The sequence below is a fragment of the Triticum aestivum genome, chromosome 2B (genome assembly GCF_018294505.1).
Source record: "Triticum aestivum cultivar Chinese Spring chromosome 2B, IWGSC CS RefSeq v2.1, whole genome shotgun sequence".
Lineage (NCBI taxonomy): Eukaryota > Viridiplantae > Streptophyta > Magnoliopsida > Poales > Poaceae > Triticum > Triticum aestivum.
The window spans coordinates 593,770,200-593,793,227 of NC_057798.1; the positions used below are offsets into that span (position 1 = coordinate 593,770,200).

General features: G+C 44.1%; 1 protein-coding gene across 1 annotated transcript; it reads left to right on the forward strand.

Annotated features, from left to right (window-relative positions):
• The first annotated feature begins 21,351 nt into the window (after positions 1–21,351).
• LOC123041739 (uncharacterized) lies at positions 21,352–22,351 on the forward strand. Its single transcript, XM_044464308.1, has 2 exons — positions 21,352–21,791; positions 21,886–22,351. The coding sequence occupies exons 1-2, from the start codon at positions 21,574–21,576 to the stop codon at positions 22,181–22,183; spliced, it is 516 nt and encodes a 171-aa protein (XP_044320243.1). The 5' UTR covers positions 21,352–21,573; the 3' UTR covers positions 22,184–22,351.
• Positions 22,352–23,028: the final 677 nt, after the last annotated feature.

Here is a 23,028-nt window from a genome sequence, read left to right on the forward strand (position 1 = left end):
CAAAGGACTTTGTGATTTGAGCAAGTCTTGAGCTTTTCTCCAACATTCTTATTACTCTTGGAGGTTGGAGACTCCTAGGCGGTAGGAGTCATTCGGAGAGGAATCAACCTTTATGATTACCCCCGGGAAGTTTGTTAGGGTTTGGAGATCACCCCAAGGTCTACCACTAGTGGTTGAGAAATGCCTCCGTGGTGTTGTCTCAAAGGGAGAATAGGGTGAGCCTTCGTGGCGTTGGTGTGCCTTCGTGGTAACATCCACCTCTCTAACGGGTACTAGCTTCCCTCCAAGGAAGTGAACATCGGCATACATCCTCGTTTCACAGAGTTGCAGTTATTCCTAACCCTAACTCTCTACTTGTGGTTACTTGTCTCTTTGCACTTACTTACATCATATTGTGCTTGCTTACTTATATGCTTGTGTTACTTGCTTAGTACTTAGTACTCACTTGCAATTGTTAGGCTCACTTTCATATTCCGCATATTGCCTAAAATTGCTAAGTAATAATTAAAATTTGTAATTGTACCTATTCACCCCCTCTCTAGGCCCATCTCGATCCTTTCAATAATATAATGTGCACATAATTTGTTGCACCCATGAGTCAATGTCTGTGTGAAAAGGAGAGACAGATCAGGTAGAGGGGATATAGAGTTGCATTGTCGCATGCCAGTGGTGCTAGTTGTTGCAGTGCTCCACCATACATGGAGGTAGCAACTGACAACACCGACCATCTCCCGGGGTGCAATAGGAGTAAGAAGAGGAGACGGGGCTCATACTTAATGATGATTCATTAACGACGAGATAAAAGGATGAGAAGGGGGCTGAAGTAATATTAAGGTGGGGATTGAATGTCAACTAATAAAAGTTAGGGTGTGGATTGTGCAATTTGTATTGCATGTTATAGATGATAATGGGTACAATTATAGTGGGACATGTGACTTTGGGGTAGGGATAGCAGAATATGTTGGGAATCGTTGCATGGAAAACAAAACATTTTCTACGCACACGCAATGATCAATCCATGGAGATGCATATCAACAAGGAGGGAAGTGTGTCTACGGACCCTCATAGACCGTAAGCGGAAGTGTTTCACAACACAGTTGATGTAGTCGAACTTCTTCGTGCTTCAACCGATCAAGTACCGAACGCATGACACCTCCGTGTTCTACACTCGTTCAGCTCGGTGACATCCCTTGCCTTGTTGATCCAGCAAGACGTCAAGGTAGTAGATGAGTTCCGTCAGCACGACAGCATGGTGATGGTGATGGTGAAGTGATCTTCGCAGGACTTCGCCTAAGCACTATGAAAATATGACTGGAGGTGTAAACAGTGGAGGGGGGCACCACACACGGCTAGGCAATTGTCTCGGTGTGCTAGGCGCCCCCTCCACATATATATAGGTGGGGGGAGGAGGGAGCAGCTAGGAGGGCACCCCAAGTAGGCTGAATCCTACTTGGTGTCCTCCCAAGTGGCGCGCCCCCTACCATATTTGTCAAAGGGGAAGGGGGAAGGAAGGGGGAATCCTATTCCCTTTCTTTCCTTTCCTCCTTCCCCTTTCCTTCTCCACCTTGGCTGACCCATTTGGGGGGGGGGAGCACCAGGCCCTTGTGGCTGGTGCATTTTCCCTCTTGGCCCTTAAGACCCATATCTTTTGCCGGGGGTGCCCGGAACCCCTTCCGGTGATCCGATATGTACCCAGTACCCTCCGAAACACTTCTGGTGTCTCAATACCATCGTCCTATATATCAATATTTACATCTCGACCATTTCGAGACTCCTCGTCATGTCCGTGATCTCATCCGGAACACCTAACAACATTCGTTCACCAAATCACATAACTCATATAATACTATATCGTCATCGAATGTTAAGCGTGCGGACCCTACGGGTTCGAGAGCTATGTAGACATGATCGAGACACCTCTCCAGTCAATAACCAATAGTGGAACCTGGATGCCCATATTGGCTCCTACATATTCTACGAAGATCTTTATTGGTCGAATTGTTGTGACAACATACGTAATTCCCTTTGTCCATCAGTATGTTACTTGCCCGATATTCAATTGTCGGTATCTTCATACCTAGTTTAGTCTCGTTACCGGAAAGTCTCTTTACTTGTTCCGTAATACATCATCTTGTGACTAACTCCTTAGTCATTTGCTTGCAAGCTTATTATGTGTATTATCGAGAGGGCCCAGAGATACCTCTCCGATACTCGGAGTGACAAATCCTGATCTCGATCTATGCCAACTCAACAAACACCTTCGGAGATACCTGTAGAGCATCTTTATGATCACCCAGTTATGTTGTGACGTTTGATAGCACACAAAGTATTCCTCCGGTATCCGGGAGTTGCATAATCTCATAGTCGAAGGAATATGCATTTGACATGAAGAAAGCAATATCAATAAAACTGAACGATCATTATGCTAAGCTAACGGATGGGTCTTGTCCATCACATCATTTCTCATGTGACCCCATTATCAAATGACAACTCATGTCCATGGTCAGGGAACCTTAACCATCTTTGATCAACGAGCTAGTCTAGTAGAGGCTTACTAGGGACATGGTATTTGTTTATGTAATCACACATGTATTTAAGTTTTCGATCAATACAATACTAGCATGAATAATAAACCTGTATCATGAATTAGGAAATATAAATAACAACTTTATTATTGCCTCTAGGGCATATTTCCTTTAGTCTCCCACTTGCATTAGAGTCAATAATCTAGTTCACATTGCCATGTGATTAACACCCAAAGAGTTTACTAGAGTCAATAATCTAGTTCACATCGTCATGTGATTAACACCCATAGTTCACATCGCCATGTGATTAACACCCAAAGAGTTTACTGGAGTCAATAATCTAGTTCACATCGTTATGTGATTAACACTCAAAGAGTTCTAAGGTATGATCATGTTTTGCTTGTGAGAGAGGTTTTAGTCAACGGGTCCGCAATATTCAGATCTCTGTGTACTTTGCAAATTTCTATGTCTACAATGCTCTACATAGAGATACTCTAGCTAATTGCTCCTACGTTCAATACGCATCCAGATTGATACTTAGATTCATCTGGATTAGTGTCAAAGCTTGCATCAACGTAACCCTTTACGACAAACTCTTTATCACCTCCATAATCGAGAAACATTTCCTTATTCCTCTAAGGATAATTTTGACCATTGTCTAGTGATCCACTCCTGGATCACTCTTGTACCCCCTTGCCAGACACGTGGCAAGGTACACATTTGGTCTGGTATACAACATGGCATGCTTTATAGAACCTATGGCTGAGGCATAGGGAATGACTTCCATTCTCTCTCTATTTTTCTGCCGTGGTCAGGCTTTGAGTCTTACTCAACTTCATACCTTACAACTCAGGCAAGAACTCCTTCTTTGCCTGATCCATTTTGAACTCCTTCAAAATCTTATCAAGGTATGTACTCATTGAAAGTCTTATCAAGCATCTTGATCTATCTCTATAGATCTTGATGCCCATTATGTAAGCAGCTTCACTGAGGTCTTTTCTTTGAAAAAATTCTTATTCAAGTATCCTTTTATGCTATTCAGAAATTCTACATCATTTTCGATCAACAATATGTCATCCACATATACTTATCAGAAATGTTGTAGTGCTCCCACTCACTTTTTCATAAATACAGGCTTCACCATAAGTCTGTATAAAACCATATGCTTTGATCACCTCATCAAAGCGTATATTACAACTATGAGATTGTTGCACTAGTCCATAGATGGATTGCTGGAGCTTGCACACTTTGTTATCACCTTTAGGATCGACAAAACCTTCTGGTTGTATCATATGCAACTCTTCTTTTAGAAACCATTAAGGAATCCAGTTTTGACATCCATTTGCCAGATTTCATAATCATAAAATGTGGCAATTGCTAACATGATTCAGACAGACTTAAGCATCACTACGGGTGAGAAAGTCTCATCATAGTTAACCCCTTGAACTTGTCCAAAACCTTTTTGTGACAAGTCGAGTTTTTGTAGATTGTAACATTACCATTAGGAACCGTCTTCCTCTTGAAGATCCATTTATTCTCTATGGCTTGCCGATCATCGAGCAAGTCCACACTTTGTTCCCATACATGGATACTATCTCAGATTTCATGGCCTCAAGCCATTTGTCAGAATCTGGACTCATCATAGCTTCTTCATAGTTCATAGGTTCTCCTTGGTCTAGTAACATGACTTCCAAGACAGGATTACTGTACCACTCTGGTGCGGATCGTGCTCTGGTCAACGTACGAAATTCAGTAGTAACTTGATCTGAAGTTTCATGATCATCATCATTAGCTTCCTCTCTAGTTGGTGTAGGCATCACGGGAACATTTTTCTCTGATGTACCACTTTCCAATTTGAGAGAAGGTACATTTAACTCATCAAGTTCTACTTTCCTCCCACTCACTTATTTCGAGAGAAACTCCTTCTATAGAAAGGATCCATTCTTGGCAACAAAGATCTTGCCTTCGGATCTGTGGTAGAAGGTGTACCCAATTGTTTCCTTAGGGTATCCTGTGAAAACACACTTCTCCGATTTGGGTTCGAGCTTATCAGGCTGAAGCCTTTTGACATAAGTGTCACAACCCCAAACTTTAAGAGACGACAACTTAGGTTTCCTGCCAAACCACAGTTCATACGGTGTTGTCCCAACGGATTTAGACAGTGCCCTATTTAACGTGAATGTGGTTGTCTCTAATGCATAACCCCAAAACGATAGTGGTAAATCAGTAAGAGACATCATAGATCGCACCATATCTAATAAAGTACGGTTACAGTGTTCAAACACACCATTATGTTGTGGTGTACCAGATGGCGTGAGTTGTGAAAGAATTCCACATTGTTTTAAATGAAGGCCAAACTTGTAACTCAAATATTCACCTCTGCGATCAGATTGTAGAAACTTTATTTTCTTGTTACAATGATTCTCCACTTCACTCTGAAATTCTTTGAACTTTTCAAATGTTTCAGACTTGTGTTTCATTAAGTAGATATACCCATACCTACTCAAATCATCTATGAGGGTGAGAAAATAACGATACCCACCATGTGCTTCAACACTCATTGGACCGCATATCGGTATGTATTATCTCCAATAAGTCATTAGCTCGCTCCGTTGTTCCGGAGAACGGAGTTTTTAGTCATCTTGCCCATGAGGCATGGTTCGCAAGTATCAAATGATTCATAATCAAGTGATTCCAAAAGTCCATCCGCATGGAGTTTCTTCATGCGCTTTACACCAATATGACCTAAACGGCAGTGCCACAAGTATGTTGCACTATCATTATCGACTTTGCATATTTTGGCATCAATATGATGAATATGTGCATCACTACGATCAAGATTCAATAAACCATTTACATTGGGTGTATGACCATAGAAGGTTTTATTCATGTAAATAGAACAACAATTATTCTCTGACTTAAATGAATAACCATATTGCAATAAACATGATCCAGTCATATTCATACTCAACACAAACATCAAATAACATCTATTTAGGTTCAACACTAACCCCGAAGGTAGAGGGAGTGTGCGATGGTGATCGTATCAACCTTGGAATCACTTCCAACACACATCGTCACCTCGCCCTTAACTAGTCTCTGTTTATTCTTCAACTCCTATTTCGAGTTACTAATCTTAGCAACTGAACTAGTATCAAATACCCAGGGGCTATTATGAATCCTAGTAAGGCACACATCAATAACATGTATATCAAATATACCTTTGTTCACTTTGCCATCATTCTTATCCGCCAAGTATTTGGGGGTAGTTCCGCTTCCAGTGACCATTTCCCTTGTAGTAGAAGCACTCAGTTTCAGGTTTGGGTCCAGCTTTGGCTTCTTCATGGGAGTGGCAACTTGCTTGCCATTCTTCTTGAAGTTCCCTTTCTTCCCCTTGCCCTTTTTCTTGAAACTACTGGTCTTGTTTAACCATCAACACTTGATGCTCTTTCTTGATTTATACCTTCACCGATTTCAACATCGCGAAGAGCTCGGGAATCGTTTTTGTCATCCCTTGCATATTATAGTTTATCACGAAGTTCTAGTAGCTTGGTGATAGTGACTAGAGAACTCTGTCAATCACTATCTTATGTGGAAGATTAGCTCCCACTTGATTCAAGCGATTGTAGTACCCAGACATTCTGAGCACATGCTCACTAGCTGAGCTATTCTCCTCCATTTGTAGGCAAAGTACTTGTCAGAGGTCTCATACCTCTGGACACGGGCATGAGTCTGAAATACCAATTTCAGCTCTTGGAACATCTCATATGCTCCGTGGCGTTCAAAATGTTTTTGAAGTCCCGGTTCTAAGCCGTAAAGCATAGCGCGCTAAACTATTAAGTAGTCATCATATCGAGCTATCCAAACATTCATAACGTATGCATCTGCGCCTGTAATAGGTCTGTCACCTAGCGGTGCATCAATGACATAATTCTTCTGTGCAGCAATGAGGATAATCCTCAGATCAGACCAAGTTCGCATCATTGCTACTATCATCTTTCAAGTTAGTTTTCTCTGCGAACATATCAAAAATAGGGGAGCTACAACGCGAGCTATTGATCTACAACATAATTTGCAAATACTATCTGGACTAAGTTCATGATAAATTTAAGTTCAATTAATCAAATTACTAATGAACTCACACTTAAATCAACATCCCTCAAGTTGTCTAAGTGATACATGATCCAAATCAACTAAACCATGTACGATCATCACGTGAGATGGAGTACTCTTCAATGGTGAACATCTCTATGTTGATCATATCTACTATATGAATCATGTTCGACCTTTCAGTCTCCAGTGTTCCGAGGCCATGTTTGTACATGCTAGGCTCATCAAGTTTAACCCAAGTATTCTGTATGTGAAAAACTGTCTTACACCCATTGTATGTGAACGTAGAGTCTATAATACCCGATCATCACGTGGTGTCTCGAAACAACGAACTTTCCCAATGGTGCATACTCGGGGAGAACACTTTTATCTTGAAATTAGGAGAAGGGATCATCTTATAATGCTACCGTCGTACTAAGCAAAATAAGATGCATAAAAGATAAACATCGTCACATTAAATCAAAATATGTGACATGATATGGCCATCATCATCTCGTGCTTTTGATCTCCATCTCCAAAGCATCATCATGATCTCCATCGTCACCGGCTCGGCACCTTGATCTCCATCGTAGTGTCGTGGTCATCTCGCCAACTATTGCTTCTACAACTATCGCTAACGCATAGTGATAATGTAAAGAAAATACATGGCGTTTGCATTTCATACAATAAAGAGACAACCGTAAGGCTCCTGCCGGTTGCCGATAACTTTACAAAACATGAACATCTCATACAATAACGTATATCACATCATGTCTTTACCATATCACATCACAACATACCCTACAAAAACAAGTTAGACATCCTCTACTTTGTTGTTGCAAGTTTTACGTGGCTGCTACGGGCTTCTAGCAAGACCCGTTCTTACCTACGGCAAATAACCACAACGGTGTTTCATCAAGTTTGTTGTTTTAACCTTCTTCAAGGACCGGCCGCAGTCAAATTCGATTCAACTAAAGTAGGAGAAACAGACACCCGCCAACTACCTTTATGCAAAACTAGTTGCATGTCTGTCGGTGGAACCAGTCTCATGTACGTGGACATGTAAGGTTGGTCTGGGCCACTTCATCCCACAATACCGCCGATTCAAAATAAGATGCTGGTGGTAAGAAGTATGACTATCACCGCCCACAACTCTTTGTGTTCTACTCGTGCATATCATCTATGCATAGACCTGGCTCATGATGCCACTGTTGGGAATCGTTGCATGGAAAACAAAAATATTTCTCCGCACATGCAATGATCTATCCATGGAGATGCATAGCAACGAGGGGGAGAGTGTGTCTATATACCCTCGTAGACCGTAAGTGGAAGCGTTTCACAACACGGTTGATGTAGTCGAACTTCTTCAAGCTTCAACCGATCAAGTACCAAACGCACGACACCTCCGCGTTCTGCACATGTTCAGCTCGGTGACGTCCCTCGCCTTCTTGATCCAATAAGACGTCGAGGTAGTAGATGAGTTCCGTCAACACGACGACGTGGTGACGGTGATGGTGAAGTGATCTTCGCAGGGATTCGCCTAAGCACTACGAAAATATGACCGAGGGTGTAAACGGTGGAAGGGGGCGCAACACATGGCTAGGAAATTGTCTGGGTGTGCTAGGCGCCCCCTCTCACTTATATATAGGTGGTGTTGGGGAAGGTAGCAGAAATTCAAAATTTTCTACGCATCACCAAGATCAATCTATGGAGTAATCTAGCAACAAGGGGAAGGGGAGTGCATCTACATACCCTTGTAGATCGCTAAGCAGAAGCGTTACAAGAACGCGGATGAAGGAGTCGTACTCGCAGCGATTCAGATCGCGGTTGATTCCGATCTAAGCACCGAACAACGGCGCATCCGCGTTCAACACATGTGCAACCCGATGATGTCTCCCATGCCTTGATCCAGCAAGGGGAGAGGGAGAGGTTGGGGAAGACTCCGTCCAGCAGCAGCACGACGTCGTGGTGGTGTTGGAGGAGCGCGGTACTCCAGCAGGGCTTCACCAAGCACTACGAGAGACGAGGAGGGAGAGAGGTAGGGCTGCGCCTTGGGAGAGAGAGACTCATGTGTTGGGCAGCCCCAAAACCTCCACTATATATAGGGGGAAGGGAGAGGGGGAGGCACCCTAGGGTTTCCCCTAGGGGGGCGGCGGCCAGGGCAGATGGGATCTCCCCTTTGGGTGACTTGGCCCCCAAGCCAGGAGGTGGGAACCCTAGATGGGGCGCCTCAAACCCCCTGGTCACGTGGGAATAGGCGAGGGGGGCGCACAGCCCTTAGTGGGCTGGTTTTCCCCCTCCCCTTGGCCCATGAAGCCCCCCCAACACTTGCTGGGGCTCCCGAAACACCTTTCGATCATGCTGGTCATCACCCGGTACCTCCGGAACACTTCCGGACTCCAAAACCCTTCGTCCAATATATCAATCTTCACCTCCGGACCATTCTGGGACTCCTCGTGACGTCCTGGATCTCATCCGGGACTCCGAAAAACATTCGGTAACCACGTACATACCTTCCCTATAACCCTAGCGTCATCGAACCTTAAGTGTGTAGACCCTACGGGTTCGGGAACCATGCAGACATGACCGAGACAACTCTCCGGCCAATAACCAACAGCGGGATCTGGATACCCAGGTTGGCTCCCACATGTTCCACGATGATCTCATCGGATGAACCATGATGTCAAGGATTTAATCAATCCCGTATACAATTCCCTTTGTCTACCGGTATAGTACTTGCCCGAGATTCAATCGTCGGTATGCCGATACCTTGTTCAATCTCGTTACCGGCAAGTCTCTTTACTCGTTCCGTAACACATCATCCCGTGATCAACTCCTTGATCACATTGTGCACATTATGATGATGTCCTACCGAGTGGGCCTAGAGATACCTCTCCGTCACACGGAGTGACAAATCCCAGTCTCGATTCGTGCCAACCCAACAGACACTTTCGGAGATACCTATAGTGCACCTTTATAGCCACCCAGTTACGCTGTGATGTTTGGTACACCCAAAGCATTCCTACGGTATCCGGGAGTTGCACAATCTCATGGTCTAAGGAAAAGATACTTGACATTTAGAAAAGCTTTAGCATACGAACTACACGATCTTGTGCTAGGCTTAGGACTGGGTCTTGTCCATCACATCATTCTCCTAATGATGTGATCCCGTTATCAATGACATCCAATGTCCATGGTCAGGAAACCATGACCATCTGTTGATCAACGAGCTAGTCAACTAGAGGCTCACTAGGGACATGGTGTGGTCTATGTATTCACACATGTATTGCGGTTTCCGGTCAATACAATTATAGCATGAATAAAAGATAATTATCGTGAACAAGGAAATACAATAATAACCATTTTATTATTGCCTCTAGGGCATATTTCCAACAGTCTCCCACTTGCACTAGAGTCAATAATCTAGTTCACATCACTATGTGATTGTAATGAATCGACACCCATGGGGTTTGATCATATCTCGCTTGTGAGAGAGGTTATTAGTCAATGGATCTGAAACATTCCGATCCGTATGTATTTCACAAATCTCTAGGTCATATTGTAAATGCTGCTTCCACGCTCCACTTGGAGCTATTCCAAATGGTCGCTCCACTATACGTATCCAGTTTGCTACTCAGAGTCATTCGAATAGGTGTTAAAGCTTGCATCGACGTAACCCTTTACGCCGAACTCTTTATCACCTCCATAATTGAGAAACATGTCCTTATTCCTCTAAGGATAATTTTGACCGCTATCTGGTGATCCACTCCTTGATCACCTTTGTACCCTCTTGCCAGGTATGTAGCAAGGCACACTTCCGGTTCGGTACACAGCATAGCATACTATAGAGCCTACGTCTGAAGCATAGGGGACGACCTTCGTCCTTTCTCTCTCTTCTGCCGTGGTTGAGCTTTAACTCTTAACTTCATACCTTACAACTCAGTCAAGAACTCCTTCTTTGACTGATCCATCTTGAACACCTTCAAGATCATGTCAAGGTATGTGCTCATTTGAAAGTACCATTTAGCATTTTTTGATCTATCCTCATAGATCTTGATGCTCAATATTCAAGCAGCTTAATCCAGGTTTTCTATTGAATATCACTTTTCAAATAATCCTATATGCTTTCCAGAAATTCTACATCATTTCTGATCAACAACATGTCAACAACATATACTCCTCAGAAATTCTATAGTGCTCCCACTCACTTCTTTGGAAATACAAGTTTCTCATAAACTTTGTATAAACCCAAAATCTTTGATCATCTCATCAAAGCGTACATTCCAACTCCGAGATTCTTACTCCAGTCCTTAGAAGGATTGCTGGAGCTTTGCATACTTGTTAGCATCTTTCAGGATTTGACAAAACCTTCTGGTTGTATCACATACAACCTTTCCTCAAGAATATCGTCGAGGAAACAATGTTTTGACATCCTATCTGCAAGATTTCATAAATCATGCAGTAATTGCTAATATAATTCCAACAGACTCTTAGCATCGCTACGAGTGAGAAAGTCTCATCATAGTCAACTCCTTGAACTTGTCGGAAAATTTCTTAACGACAAGTCGAGCTTTCTTAATGGTGATACTTACCATCATTGTCCGTCTTCCTTTTAAAATCCATCTGTACCCAACAGCCTTACGACCATCAAGTAGTTCTTCCAAAGTCTATACTTTGTTTTCATACATGGACCCTCTCTCGGATTTTATGGCCTCGAGCCATTCGTCAGAATCCGGGCCCACCATTGCTTCTTCATAGCTCGTAGGTTCATTGTTGTCTAGCAACATGACCTCCAAGACAGGATTACCGTACCACTCTGAAGCAGTACGCGTCCTTGTCGTCCTACGAGGTTTGGTAGTGACTTGATCCGAAGTTTCATGATCACTATCATCAACTTCCACTTCAATTGGTGTAGGTGCCACATGAACAACTTCTTGTGCCCTGCTACACACTAGTTGAAGCGACGGTTCAATAACCTTATCAAGTCTCCACCATCCTCCCACAACTTTTCCTCGAGAAAGGACCCACTTCTAGAAACAATCACTTTTGCTTCCGGGTCTGAATTAGGAGGTATACCCAACTGTTTTGGGTGTCCTATGAAGATGTATTTATCCACTTTGGGTTCGAGCTTATCAGGATGAAACTTTTTCACATAAGCGTCGCAGCCCCAAACTTTTAAGAAACGACAACTTAGGTTTCTCTAAACCATAGTACATATGGTGTCATCTCAACGGAATTAAGTGGTGCCCTATTAAAGTGAATGCAGTTGTCTCTAATGCCTAATCCATAAAAGATAGTGGTAATTCGATAAGAGACATTATGGTATTCCCCATATCCAATAGGGTGCATCTATGATTTTCGGACACACCATCACACTATGGTGTTCCAGGCGGTGTTAGTTGTGAAACAATTTCCACAATGTCTTAATTGTGTGCCAAACTCATAACTCAGATATTCATCTCTATGATCATATCATAGATATTTTATCCTCTTGTCACGAAGATCTTTAACTTCATTCTGAAATTACTTGAACCTTTCAATAATTCAGACTTGTGTTTCATCAAGTAAATATCCTCAGCATCTACTCAAATTATCTGTGAAGTAAGAACACAAGGATATCCACTGCGTGCCTCGACACTCATTGGACAGCACACATCAAAATGTATTACTTCCAACAAGTTGCTCTCTTGTTCCATCTTACTGAAAAACGAGGCTTTTCAGTCATCTTGCCCATGTGGTATGATCTGCATGTCTCAAGTGATTTAGAATCAAGTGAGTCCAAACGATCCATCTGCATGGATTTTCTTCATGCGCACATACTAATAGACATGGTTCGCATGTCTCAAACTTTTCAAAAAATGAGTGGGTCCAAAGATCCATCAACATGGAGCTTCTTGATGCGTTTTATACCAATATGACTCAAATGGCAGTGCCACAAGTATGTGGTGCTATCATCACTATCTTATATCTTTTGGAATGAACATGTGTATCACTATGATCGAGATTCAGTAAACCATTCATTTTAGGTGTAAGACCATTGAAGGTATTATTCAAATAAATAGAGTAACTATTATTCTCCTTAAATGAATGACCGTATTGTGATAGACATAATCCAATCATGTCTATGTTCAACGCAAACACCAAATAACAATTATTTAGGTTTATCACCAATCTCGATGGTAGAGGGAGTATGCAATGCTTGATCTCATCAAGCTTGGAAACACTTCCAATACATATCGTCATCTCACCTTAGCTAGTCTCCGTTTATTCTGCAGCTTTTATTTCGAGTTACCAACACTACCGGACCGGTATCTAATACCCTCGTGCTACTAGGAGTACTAGTAAAGTACACATTAACATAATGTATATCCAATATACTTCTATCGACCTTGCCAGCCTTCTCATCTACCAAGTATCTAGGGTAATTCTGCTTCAGTGTCCGTTCCCTCATTACAGAAGCACTTAGTCTTGGGTTTGGGTTCAACCCTGGGTTTCTTCACTGGAGCAGCAACTGATTTGCCGTTTCATGAAGTACCCCTTCTTGCCCTCGCCCTTCTTGAAACTAGTGGTTTCACTAACCATCAACAATTGATGCTCCTTCTTGATTTCTACATTCGTGGTGTCAAACATTGCGAATAGCTCAAGGATCATCATATCTATCCCTGTTATGTTATAGTTCATCACAAAGCTCTAGTAGCTTGGTGGCAATGTCTTTGGAGAAATATCACTATCTCATCTGGAAGATTAACTCCCACTCGATTCAAGTGATTGTTGTACCCAGACAATCTGAATACAAGCTCAACGATTGAGATCTTCTCCCTTAGTTTGTAGGCTAGAAAACTCGTCGGAGGTCTCATATCTCTTGACGTGGGCACGAGCCTGAAATCCCAATTTCAGCTCTTGGAACATCTCATATGTTCCGCGACATTTCAAAATGTCTTCGGTGCCTCAATTCTAAACCATTTAACATTACCAAACTATCATGTAGTCATCAAAACGTGTATGTCAGATGTTCGCAACATCCACAGACCATGTTCGAGGTTTAGCACACCGAGCGGTGCATTAAGGACATAAGCCTTCTACTGTCCGCATAATTGCTACTGTCAACTTTCAACTATATTTTCTCTAGGAACATATCTAAAACAGTAGAACTAAAGCGCGAGCTATGACATAATTTGCAAAGGTTTTTTTGACTATGTTCAGGATAATTAAGTTCATCTTATGAACTCCCACTCAGATAGACATCCCTCTAGTCATCTAAGTGATTACATGATCCGAGTCAACTAGGCCGTGTCCGATCATCACGTGAGACGGACTAGTCATCATCGGTGAACATCTTCATGTTGATCGTATCTACTATACGACTCATGCTCGACCTTTCGGTATCTTGTGTTCCGAGGCCATGTCGGTACATGCTAGGCTCGTCAAGTCAACCTAAGTGTTTCGCGTGTGTAAATCTGGCTTACACCCGTTGTATGTGAACGTTAGAATCTATCACACCCGATCATCACGTGGTGCTTCGAAACGACGAACTTTCGCAACGGTGCACAGTTAGGGGGAACACTTTCTTGAAATTTTAATGAGGGATCATCTTATTTACTACTGTCGTTCTAAGCAAATAAGACACATAAACATGATAAACATCACATGCAATCAAATAGTGACATGATATGGCCAATATCATTTTGCTCCTTTTGATCTCCATCTTCGGGGCTCCATGATCATCATCATCACTAGCATGACACCATGATCTCCATCATCATGATCTCCATCATCGTGTCTCCATGAAGTTGTCTCGCCAACTTATTACTTCTACTACTATGGCTACCGGTTAGCAATAAAGTAAAGTAATTACATGGCGTTATTCAATGACACGCAGGTCATACAATAAATTAAGACAACTCCTATGGCTCCTGCCAGTTGTCATACTCATCGACATGCAAGTCGTGATTCCTATTACAAGAACATGATCAATCTCATACATCACATAACATTCATCACTTTCTTCTGGCCATATCACATCACATAGCATACCTTGCAAAAACAAGTTAGACGTCCTCTAATTGTTGTTTGCATGTTTTACGTGGCTGCTATGGGTTTCTAGCAAGAACGTTTCTTACCTACGCAAAAAGCCACAACGTGATATGCCAATTGCTATTTAACCTTCATAAGGACCCCTTTCATCAAATCCGATCCGACTAAAGTGGGAGAAACTGGCACCCGCTAGCCATCTTATGCAACAAGTGCATGTCAGTTGGTGGAACCTGTCTCACGTAAGTGTACGTGTAAGGTCGGTCCGGGCCGCTTCATCCCACAATACCGTCGAAACAAGATAGGACTAGTAACGGTAAGCATATTGAACAAAATCAACGCCCACAACAACTTGTGTTCTACTCGTGCATAGAATCTACGCAATAGACCTAGCTCATGATGCCACTGTTGGGGAACGTAGCAGAAATTCAAAATTTTCTACGCATCACCAAGATCAATCTATGGAGTAATCTAGCAACGAGGGGAAGGGGAGTGCATCTACATACCCTTATAGATCGCTAAGCGGAAGCGTTACAAGAATGCAGATGAAGGAGTCGTACTCATAGCGATTCAGATCGCGATTGATTCTGATCTAAGCGCCGAACAACGGCGCATCCGCGTTCAACACACGTGCAGCCCGATGACGTCTCCCGTGCCTTGATCCAGCAAGGGGAGAGGAAGAGGTTGGGGAAGACTCCGTCCAGCAGCAGTATGACGGCGTGGTGGTGTTGGAGGAGCGCGGTACTCCAGCAGGGCTTCGCCAAGCACTACGAGAGACGAGGAGGGAGAGAGGTAGGGCTGCGCCTTGGGAGAGAGAGACTCATGTGTTGGGCAGCCCCAAAACCTCCACTATATATAGGGGGGAGGGAGAGGGGGAGGCGCCCTAGGGTTTCCCCTAGGGGGGCGGCAGCCAGGGCAGATGGGATCTCCCCTTTGGGTGACTTGGCCCCCAAGCCAGGAGGTGGGAACCCTAGATGGGGCGCCCCAAACCCCCTGGTCATGTGGGAATAGGTGAGGGGGGCGCACAACCCCTTAGTGGGCTGGTTTGCCCCCTCCCCTTGGCCCATGAAGCCCCCCCAACACTTGTCGGGGCTCCCGAAACACCTTTCGGTCATGCTGGTCATCACTCGGTACCTCCGGAACACTTCCGAACTCCAAAACCCTTCGTCCAATATATCAATCTTCACCTCCGGACCATTCCGGGACTCCTCTTGACGTACGTGATCTCATCCTGGACTCCGAACAACATTCGGTAACCGCGTACATACCTTCCCTATAACCCTAGCATCATCGAACCTTAAGTGTGTAGACCCTACGGGTTCGGGAACCATGCAGACATGACCGAGACAACTCTCCGGCCAATAACCAATAGTGAGATCTGGATACCCATGTTGGCTCCCACATGTTCCACGATGATCTCATCGGATGAACCATGATGTCAAGGATTTAATCAATCCCGTATACAATTCCCTTTGTCTACCGGTATAGTACTTGCCCGAGATTCGATCGTCGGTATGCCGATACCTTGTTCAATCTCGTTACCGGCAAGTCTCTTTACTCGTTCTGTAACACATCATCTCGTGATCAACTCCTTGATCACATTGTGCACATTATGATGATGTCCTACCGAGTGGGCCTAGAGATACCTCTCCGTCACACGGAGTGACAAATCCCAGTCTCGATTCGTGCCAACCCAACAGACACTTTCGGAGATACCCGTAGTGCACCTTTCTAGCCACCCAGTTACGCTGTGATGTTTGGTACACCCAAAGCATTCCTACGGTATCCGGAGTTGCACAATCTCATGGTCTAAGGAAAAGATACTTGACATTTAGAAAAGCTTTAGCATACGAACTACACGATCTTGTGCTAGGCTTAGGATTGGGTCTTGTCCATCACATCATTCTCCTAATGATGTGATCCCGTTATCAATGACATCCAATGTCCATGGTCAGGAAACCATGACCATCTGTTGATCAACGAGCTAGTCAACTAGAGGCTCACTAGGGACATGGTGTGGTCTATGTATTCACACATGTATTGCGGTTTCCGGTCAATACAATTATAGCATGAATAATAGACAATTATCATGAACAAGGAAATACAATAATAACCATTTTATTATTGCCTCTAGGGAATATTTCCAACAGGTGGGGGGGGGGAGGAGGGAGCAGCCAGGAGGGTGCCCCAAGTAGGCTGAATCCTACTTGGGGTCCTCCCAAGTAGCGCGTCCCCCTGTCATATTTGTTAGAGGGGGAAGGAAAGAGGGGGAAGGGGGAATCCTATTCCATTTCTTTCCTTTCCTCCTTCCCCTTTCCTTCTCCACCTTGGCCGGCCCATATGGTGGCGCACCATCCCCTTCTTGATGGTGCGTTTCCCCTCTTGGCCCATAAGGCCCATATCTTTTTGCCGGGGGTGCCCGGAACCCCTTCCGGTGATCCGATATGTACCCGGTACCCTCCGGAACACTTCCGGTGTTTGAATACCATCGTCCTATATAAAAATCTTTACCTATTGACCATTTTGAGACTCCTCGTCATGTCCGTGATCTCATCCGGAACACCTAACGACATTTGGTCACCAAATCACATAACTCATATAATACTATATCGTCATCGAACGTTAAGCTTGCGGACCCTACGGGTTCAAGAACTATGTAGACATGACCAAGACACCTCTCCGGTCAATAACCAACAGGGGAACCTGGATGCCCATATTGGGTCCTACATATTCTACGAAGATCTTTATCGGTTGAACCGTCATGACAACATACGTAATTCCCTTTGTCCATCGGTATGTTACTTGCCCAAGATTCAATCGTTGGTATCTTCATACCTAGTTCAATCTCGTTACCGGCAAGTCTCCTTACTCATTTTGTAATACATCATCTTGTGACTAACTCCTTAGTCATTTGCTTGCAAACTTATGATGTGTATTACCGAAAGGGCCCAGAGATACCTCTCCGATACTCGCAGTGAAAAATCCTAATCTCAATCTATGCCAACTCAACAAACACCTTCAGAGATACCTGTAGAGCATATTTATGATCACCCAATTATGTTGTGACGGTTGATAGCACACTAGGTATTCCTCCGGTATCTGGGGGTTGCATAATCTCATAGTCGAAGGAATATGTATTTGACATGAAGAAAGCAATAGCAATAAAGCTGAACGATCATTATGTAAGCTAACACGATGGGTCTTTTCCATCATATCATTCTCCTATTGATGTGATCCCGTTATCAAATGAGAACTCATGTCCATGGTTAGGAAACCTTAACCATCTTTGATCAACGAGCTAGTCCAGTAGAGGCTTACTAGGGACACGATATTTCTTTATGTATTCACACATGTATTTAAGTTTCTGATTAATACAATTCTAGCATGAATAATTAACCTTTATCATGAATAAGGAAATATGATATAACAACTTTATTATTGCCTCTAGGGCATATTTCCTTCAAAATATTTCCCATAAAGTTAGACTATTGGATTGGGTTTGGGTATATCCATGGGTACAAGATTATGCCCATGCCCTACCCACGAGTAATCAGGTCGGGTTTGGGTGCCACCATGGGCACAAAAGCATATCCAAACCCTGTCCATACATGTCGTATATCCATGGGTAAAATTGCCATCCTTAGTTTTCTCTCCCTTGCTTCTCAATGCAAAGATCACATGAGCTGCCATACATGATTGTGATCCATGTGATGTAATATGTTAGTGTGTTTGTTGTAGTGTGATGAATTGTCACTTTATGATCAAATTTATCCATGAATCCTTTTGAGATCTATTTGGTTTCTTTGTTGCATAATTCTTATTCACATATGCTCCCCGATCTATTGTCTTTCTTTCGCCAAGTTTGACTAGACTTGTATTGTGTTGCAATCTTTCAAATAATCTACCGCAGTGATAGAAAGTGGAAATGCATGTATTGCATTGTTGCCACTAGGGGTAAAACTATGATTGCGCAGTTTTCCTTTGAACACACGGTGAAGACAATATATCATCTATTTCATGTCATCATACTTAATGCAATACTCTATTTTATAACTTAATACTTTAATATGCATGCTAGATATCGGTCTTGGGTGGAGTATTAGCTATAGTTGTAGTTGGATAACGGTCTATATATGTTTGGATGTGATGCTCATTTATTAGTTATGCCATGTATCATGTTATAAAGAATGTACTTTAATTACGCAACTGTAATTTGTTCACCACACCATGCAATCTTTTGGAGAGAAGCCACTAGTGAACCTATGGACCCCGGTCCATTCTTCTTCATATTTCTTTCAACCTTGATCAAACACTCTTTTTAAGATTCTTATTCTTTTACTTTTTTGTTGCAATCAATCTTCCATACATGCTTGCATTTAATCCTTGTAGTTAGCAAGGCTAGTGAGACTGACAACCTCACTAGTTTCGTTTGGGGCCAAGGCAGATTAATATTTGTGTGCGCATGTACTTATCATTGGCTGGGTTGCAAACTCCTAATGGTTTAATAAACATTCAGGTCATCCACTTTGAGGGAAAATTGTTGTTTGCTACAAACCCTTGCACTTGGGGGCCCAACACCTTCCTAGTCCAGTGGAAGAAATGATCATGTGGCTCGCTGGAGAGAGGCACATCAAAAACACTTTGATAATCAAATTGAATAGACATTCAATATCATACTAAACTGATTGATATGATATTCACCCGCTATTTTGGCGATGAGAGTTAGAACCCCAAAGTTAGACACCTAATGGACACTAGATCTCTATAGAAAGCATTAAAATTTTGGAAAACTTGCTCGTATGCAATAGACCAAAATTTCTTATAGAATAAGTTCAATATCTATCTTGATCAGGCGTGGTGTTAGATTTGGTTGCTTTCAAAGTCCCGCACCTCTGATGGAGCAATTGGTTGTTAAGAAAATGTATTCTGCATCCGAGACTAAGCTGCAACCCTCACAGGTTGAAGAGGCAACCGAAACCCATTCCTGGGCCATCAATCCAAGGAGCATGATGTAGAAACTGTATATGTGGGTTATAGGCTCCTTAGGATCATAAATGATGTTGTCATCGTTCCGTAGAAGGTGAATTATGCATCTCTAACGCCACCCATTAGCAGTCGCGTGGACGAAGATCATTTAGTGGCCCCTTGGTAGGTCCTGATAGAAGAAATGCAGGATCGCCTCAGGGTAGGTTAAATACAAGGACTCGGCCCATTAGGCATGGGATGGCCCAAGACCTATCGAGAAGCCCACTTGTCCGAGCCTGTTCCATGAAGCACACTCAGCTTGGTCATTGGTGCGCTATCAAGACATACGTTGTGACGCCATGAACCGAGCATTACCACAAGATACTTAATCAAGAGTAATGACACGAGATCAATGACCCATTACCACGCCCCAAACGACTCGACCGTTGTAAAACCCTAGCCTTGTTAGCCCTCTATAAGGAAAGGTCAGGGTGCCCTCGCGCGGTATGCAGACATAAGCACACAGAGACACACTTGTACGATCTTTGTATTGAGAAATCCTCATACGAGGCCATATAAATATCCAACAAGAGTAGGATTTTACCTCTTCAATAGTGGGCCTGAACCTGGGTAAACTCCCTCATATGAACCCCGTCCTAGATCATCTTGTCGCGCTCCCAAATTCATAACAATGTGTATTGTCACGAAATCCCACGACATGTCTAGTGCCCACTTTGTTGCAAAAATAAAAATAGCTCACACTTAAGAGTGAATTTCGTTCCCCCCTCCTAAAGGCAACACGCCAACACCTGCCCCGTTTGAAAGGAGAGACTAGGTTGTTTGGCTCTCCAATCCATGCAGGGGCGGAGCGTCATGGAGACCAAACTGAGCCATGGCCCATGCTTCCCTCTGAATTTCCTCTCTAAAGTTGGCACGAATTTGGCCCAAGAACCACAGATGGCCCGGTGAGTAAGTGATTGACCCGTCCTTGACGTGTTCTTCAATCTAATTGATGATCCACCGCTAAATTTGGCCTGTTCGAGACATTGCCTCTTGAAAAAAGGCTAGGATCCCGGATGACCTAAAAAGAATTCCATTTGGAAATAAGTGGCGTGGTTTCACTTGATAATTCAAGAGTTTGTGCAACGTGTGCTTAAATAGAGTTTTTTTTTTCTTTTTCGAATCACTTGAATAGAGTGTTATGATAGACTCTACCTAGAGTTCGCTGAGATAAGCAAAATTAATTGTATCAGCTTTCGCCATCAATACCATATGCCACGAGAGTCTGTCGATAAGAAAATGAAGTAGGCTGCGGTCCAAAACTCAGCCAATCCGAGCATCGTCAACTGATAAAGCAGTCTATTTTACTCGACCCGATCCCCCATCAGAGCCGTCAACAACGAAGATAAGGATCCGACGGCCAGAATACGTAGCCAAAGCGTACTGCAACGCCACTATGCAAGAAGCAAGCATACATCCCCAGGTTCCTCCCGGCTCCACCGGATGGGGACGGTCGGCACGCCTGCGGGAAAGGGGGACACACCCCACCACAGTGCGCGCGCAGACCCGTCGCATCTTGCAAAGCCGTGCAAGAAAAATACGTGGATGCCTTATCCCCTCCCCCCACGTCGACCCACTCCACGGAGCCTGCCTGCCTGCCTGCCGCCGAGATGATAACCATCACGCCCGTATTTATCATCATCTTTTTTAAATTCCTTCTATTCTATTCTACTACGAACTGACTTCTTTATCCCGTCCCGCGCGCATCCGCACCCCCCTCCTCTGCCACGGCTCCTCATTCATTCTTATCCTCCTCCCTCCGGTACCTTTATAGCTTCCGACCCCCCCGCTCCGTCCTCCAAGCTATCATCCTGCTAGCACCCGTGAACTCCAGCCATTCACGCTGCGTCGATCGTTTGGTTTCGTGCGTGCGTTGTTTGTGATCGTGTGATCTGTTCGGGAGATGGAGGCTTACATGCTGTTCCCGCGGAGCAATGGAAAGAGCTGCGAGGAGGAGCAGGAGGAGGACATCGGCTGCCCGTCCGAGTCCGAGGTGTCGGCGGCCGGCTCCATGCTGTCGTCGGACGAGGAGCTCGACGACGAAGCCACCTCCAGCTCCAGCTCCTCCGGATCCACCGACAACTTCCAGATGTCCTCCCTCATGGCGCAGCTCCCGCTCAAGTACGTGATCTCTGCCCGGACACCGCGGTTCCATGGAGGCTCTATCTTGATTGAAGCTGTGATCTGACATGGTGTTCTTTTTCTCTTGGCGCAGGAGGGGTCTGTCCAAGTTCTTCGACGGCAAGTCGCAGTCGTTCGCGTCGCTCGCGGCGGTGGGCGGCCTGGAGGACCTGGCCAAGCCGCCGGGCAAGCGGATCAAGACGTCGCGGAGCTGCGAGGTCGGGCTGCAGGACGCGCACCGCCGGCGGTTCGCGCGCCACAATGCCGCGGCCTTCAAGAAGGTGTCCAAAGGGCGGCTGTCCGCGCTCGGCAGGGCGCCGCCGCTCCGGCCGCTGACAGCGAGCGCGGCGAGGCCCAAGGGCTTGCCCGTGCGGGCTCCGCTGTTCGTTTAGGAGATTTCGCCCGCAGATTAGTCGTGTCGGTTGTGGCGTGCTCAAAGAGCAGTTGGTGCGGTTGTTACGTGGATTTTGACATGGTAACTGACCGGAAGGTGGCCGGCTGGTCGATGGATGTGTAAATACAGAAATGAGAAACATGCCTTGTTCAGTATCCTTTTTTTCTTTTTTTGTGTGTGAATACCTTGTTCAGTATCTACTCTCACTGCGCTTATAGTTCCATCACTCGTCTATTGTTCAAGTTAGATTTAATATTAAGTCTTGACAATAAATTCAGTATATGTTTCCTGCACATAGTAGCCTCTTTGGGACTGGTTCGCTCCATCAAAATCAGCTTCACTCCTTTCATATAGGAGTTACAATGGGATTTCACACTAAAGCAGTCTACCGCCTTCAATTCGCCGCGGGTCGCACACCGTCACCGGAACCAGTGTCCGAGGGAAGGATTTCACGGTCTGGCCAACTCCACTCGACTCCGGTTCGATCAACTTAGAAGATCGTTGGCTACTAAAATTAATACTCCCTCCGTTTTAAAATAGATGACCCAACTTTATACTAACTTTTGTAGAAAACCGAAAAGAAATGCTAATAGGAGGTAACTATGGATATGTCGCTAGAAAACCGAAATGAAATGCTCAAGACAGAAAAGTAGGCAGCTTGTTAGAGTAGGACTGCTTCGAAAGCGTCGTCGCTAGGGTTCTGGGCCAGCAAGAACACGACGGCTTGGGGGCAGCCCCTATTACATGAGATGGATCCATCGACCCCGAATGGGGGCTTAAGTAGCCACACAAAAAAGTTTTCTTTATGTGGAAAATCATAGTTTTTATAGCTTAATAGTGCTC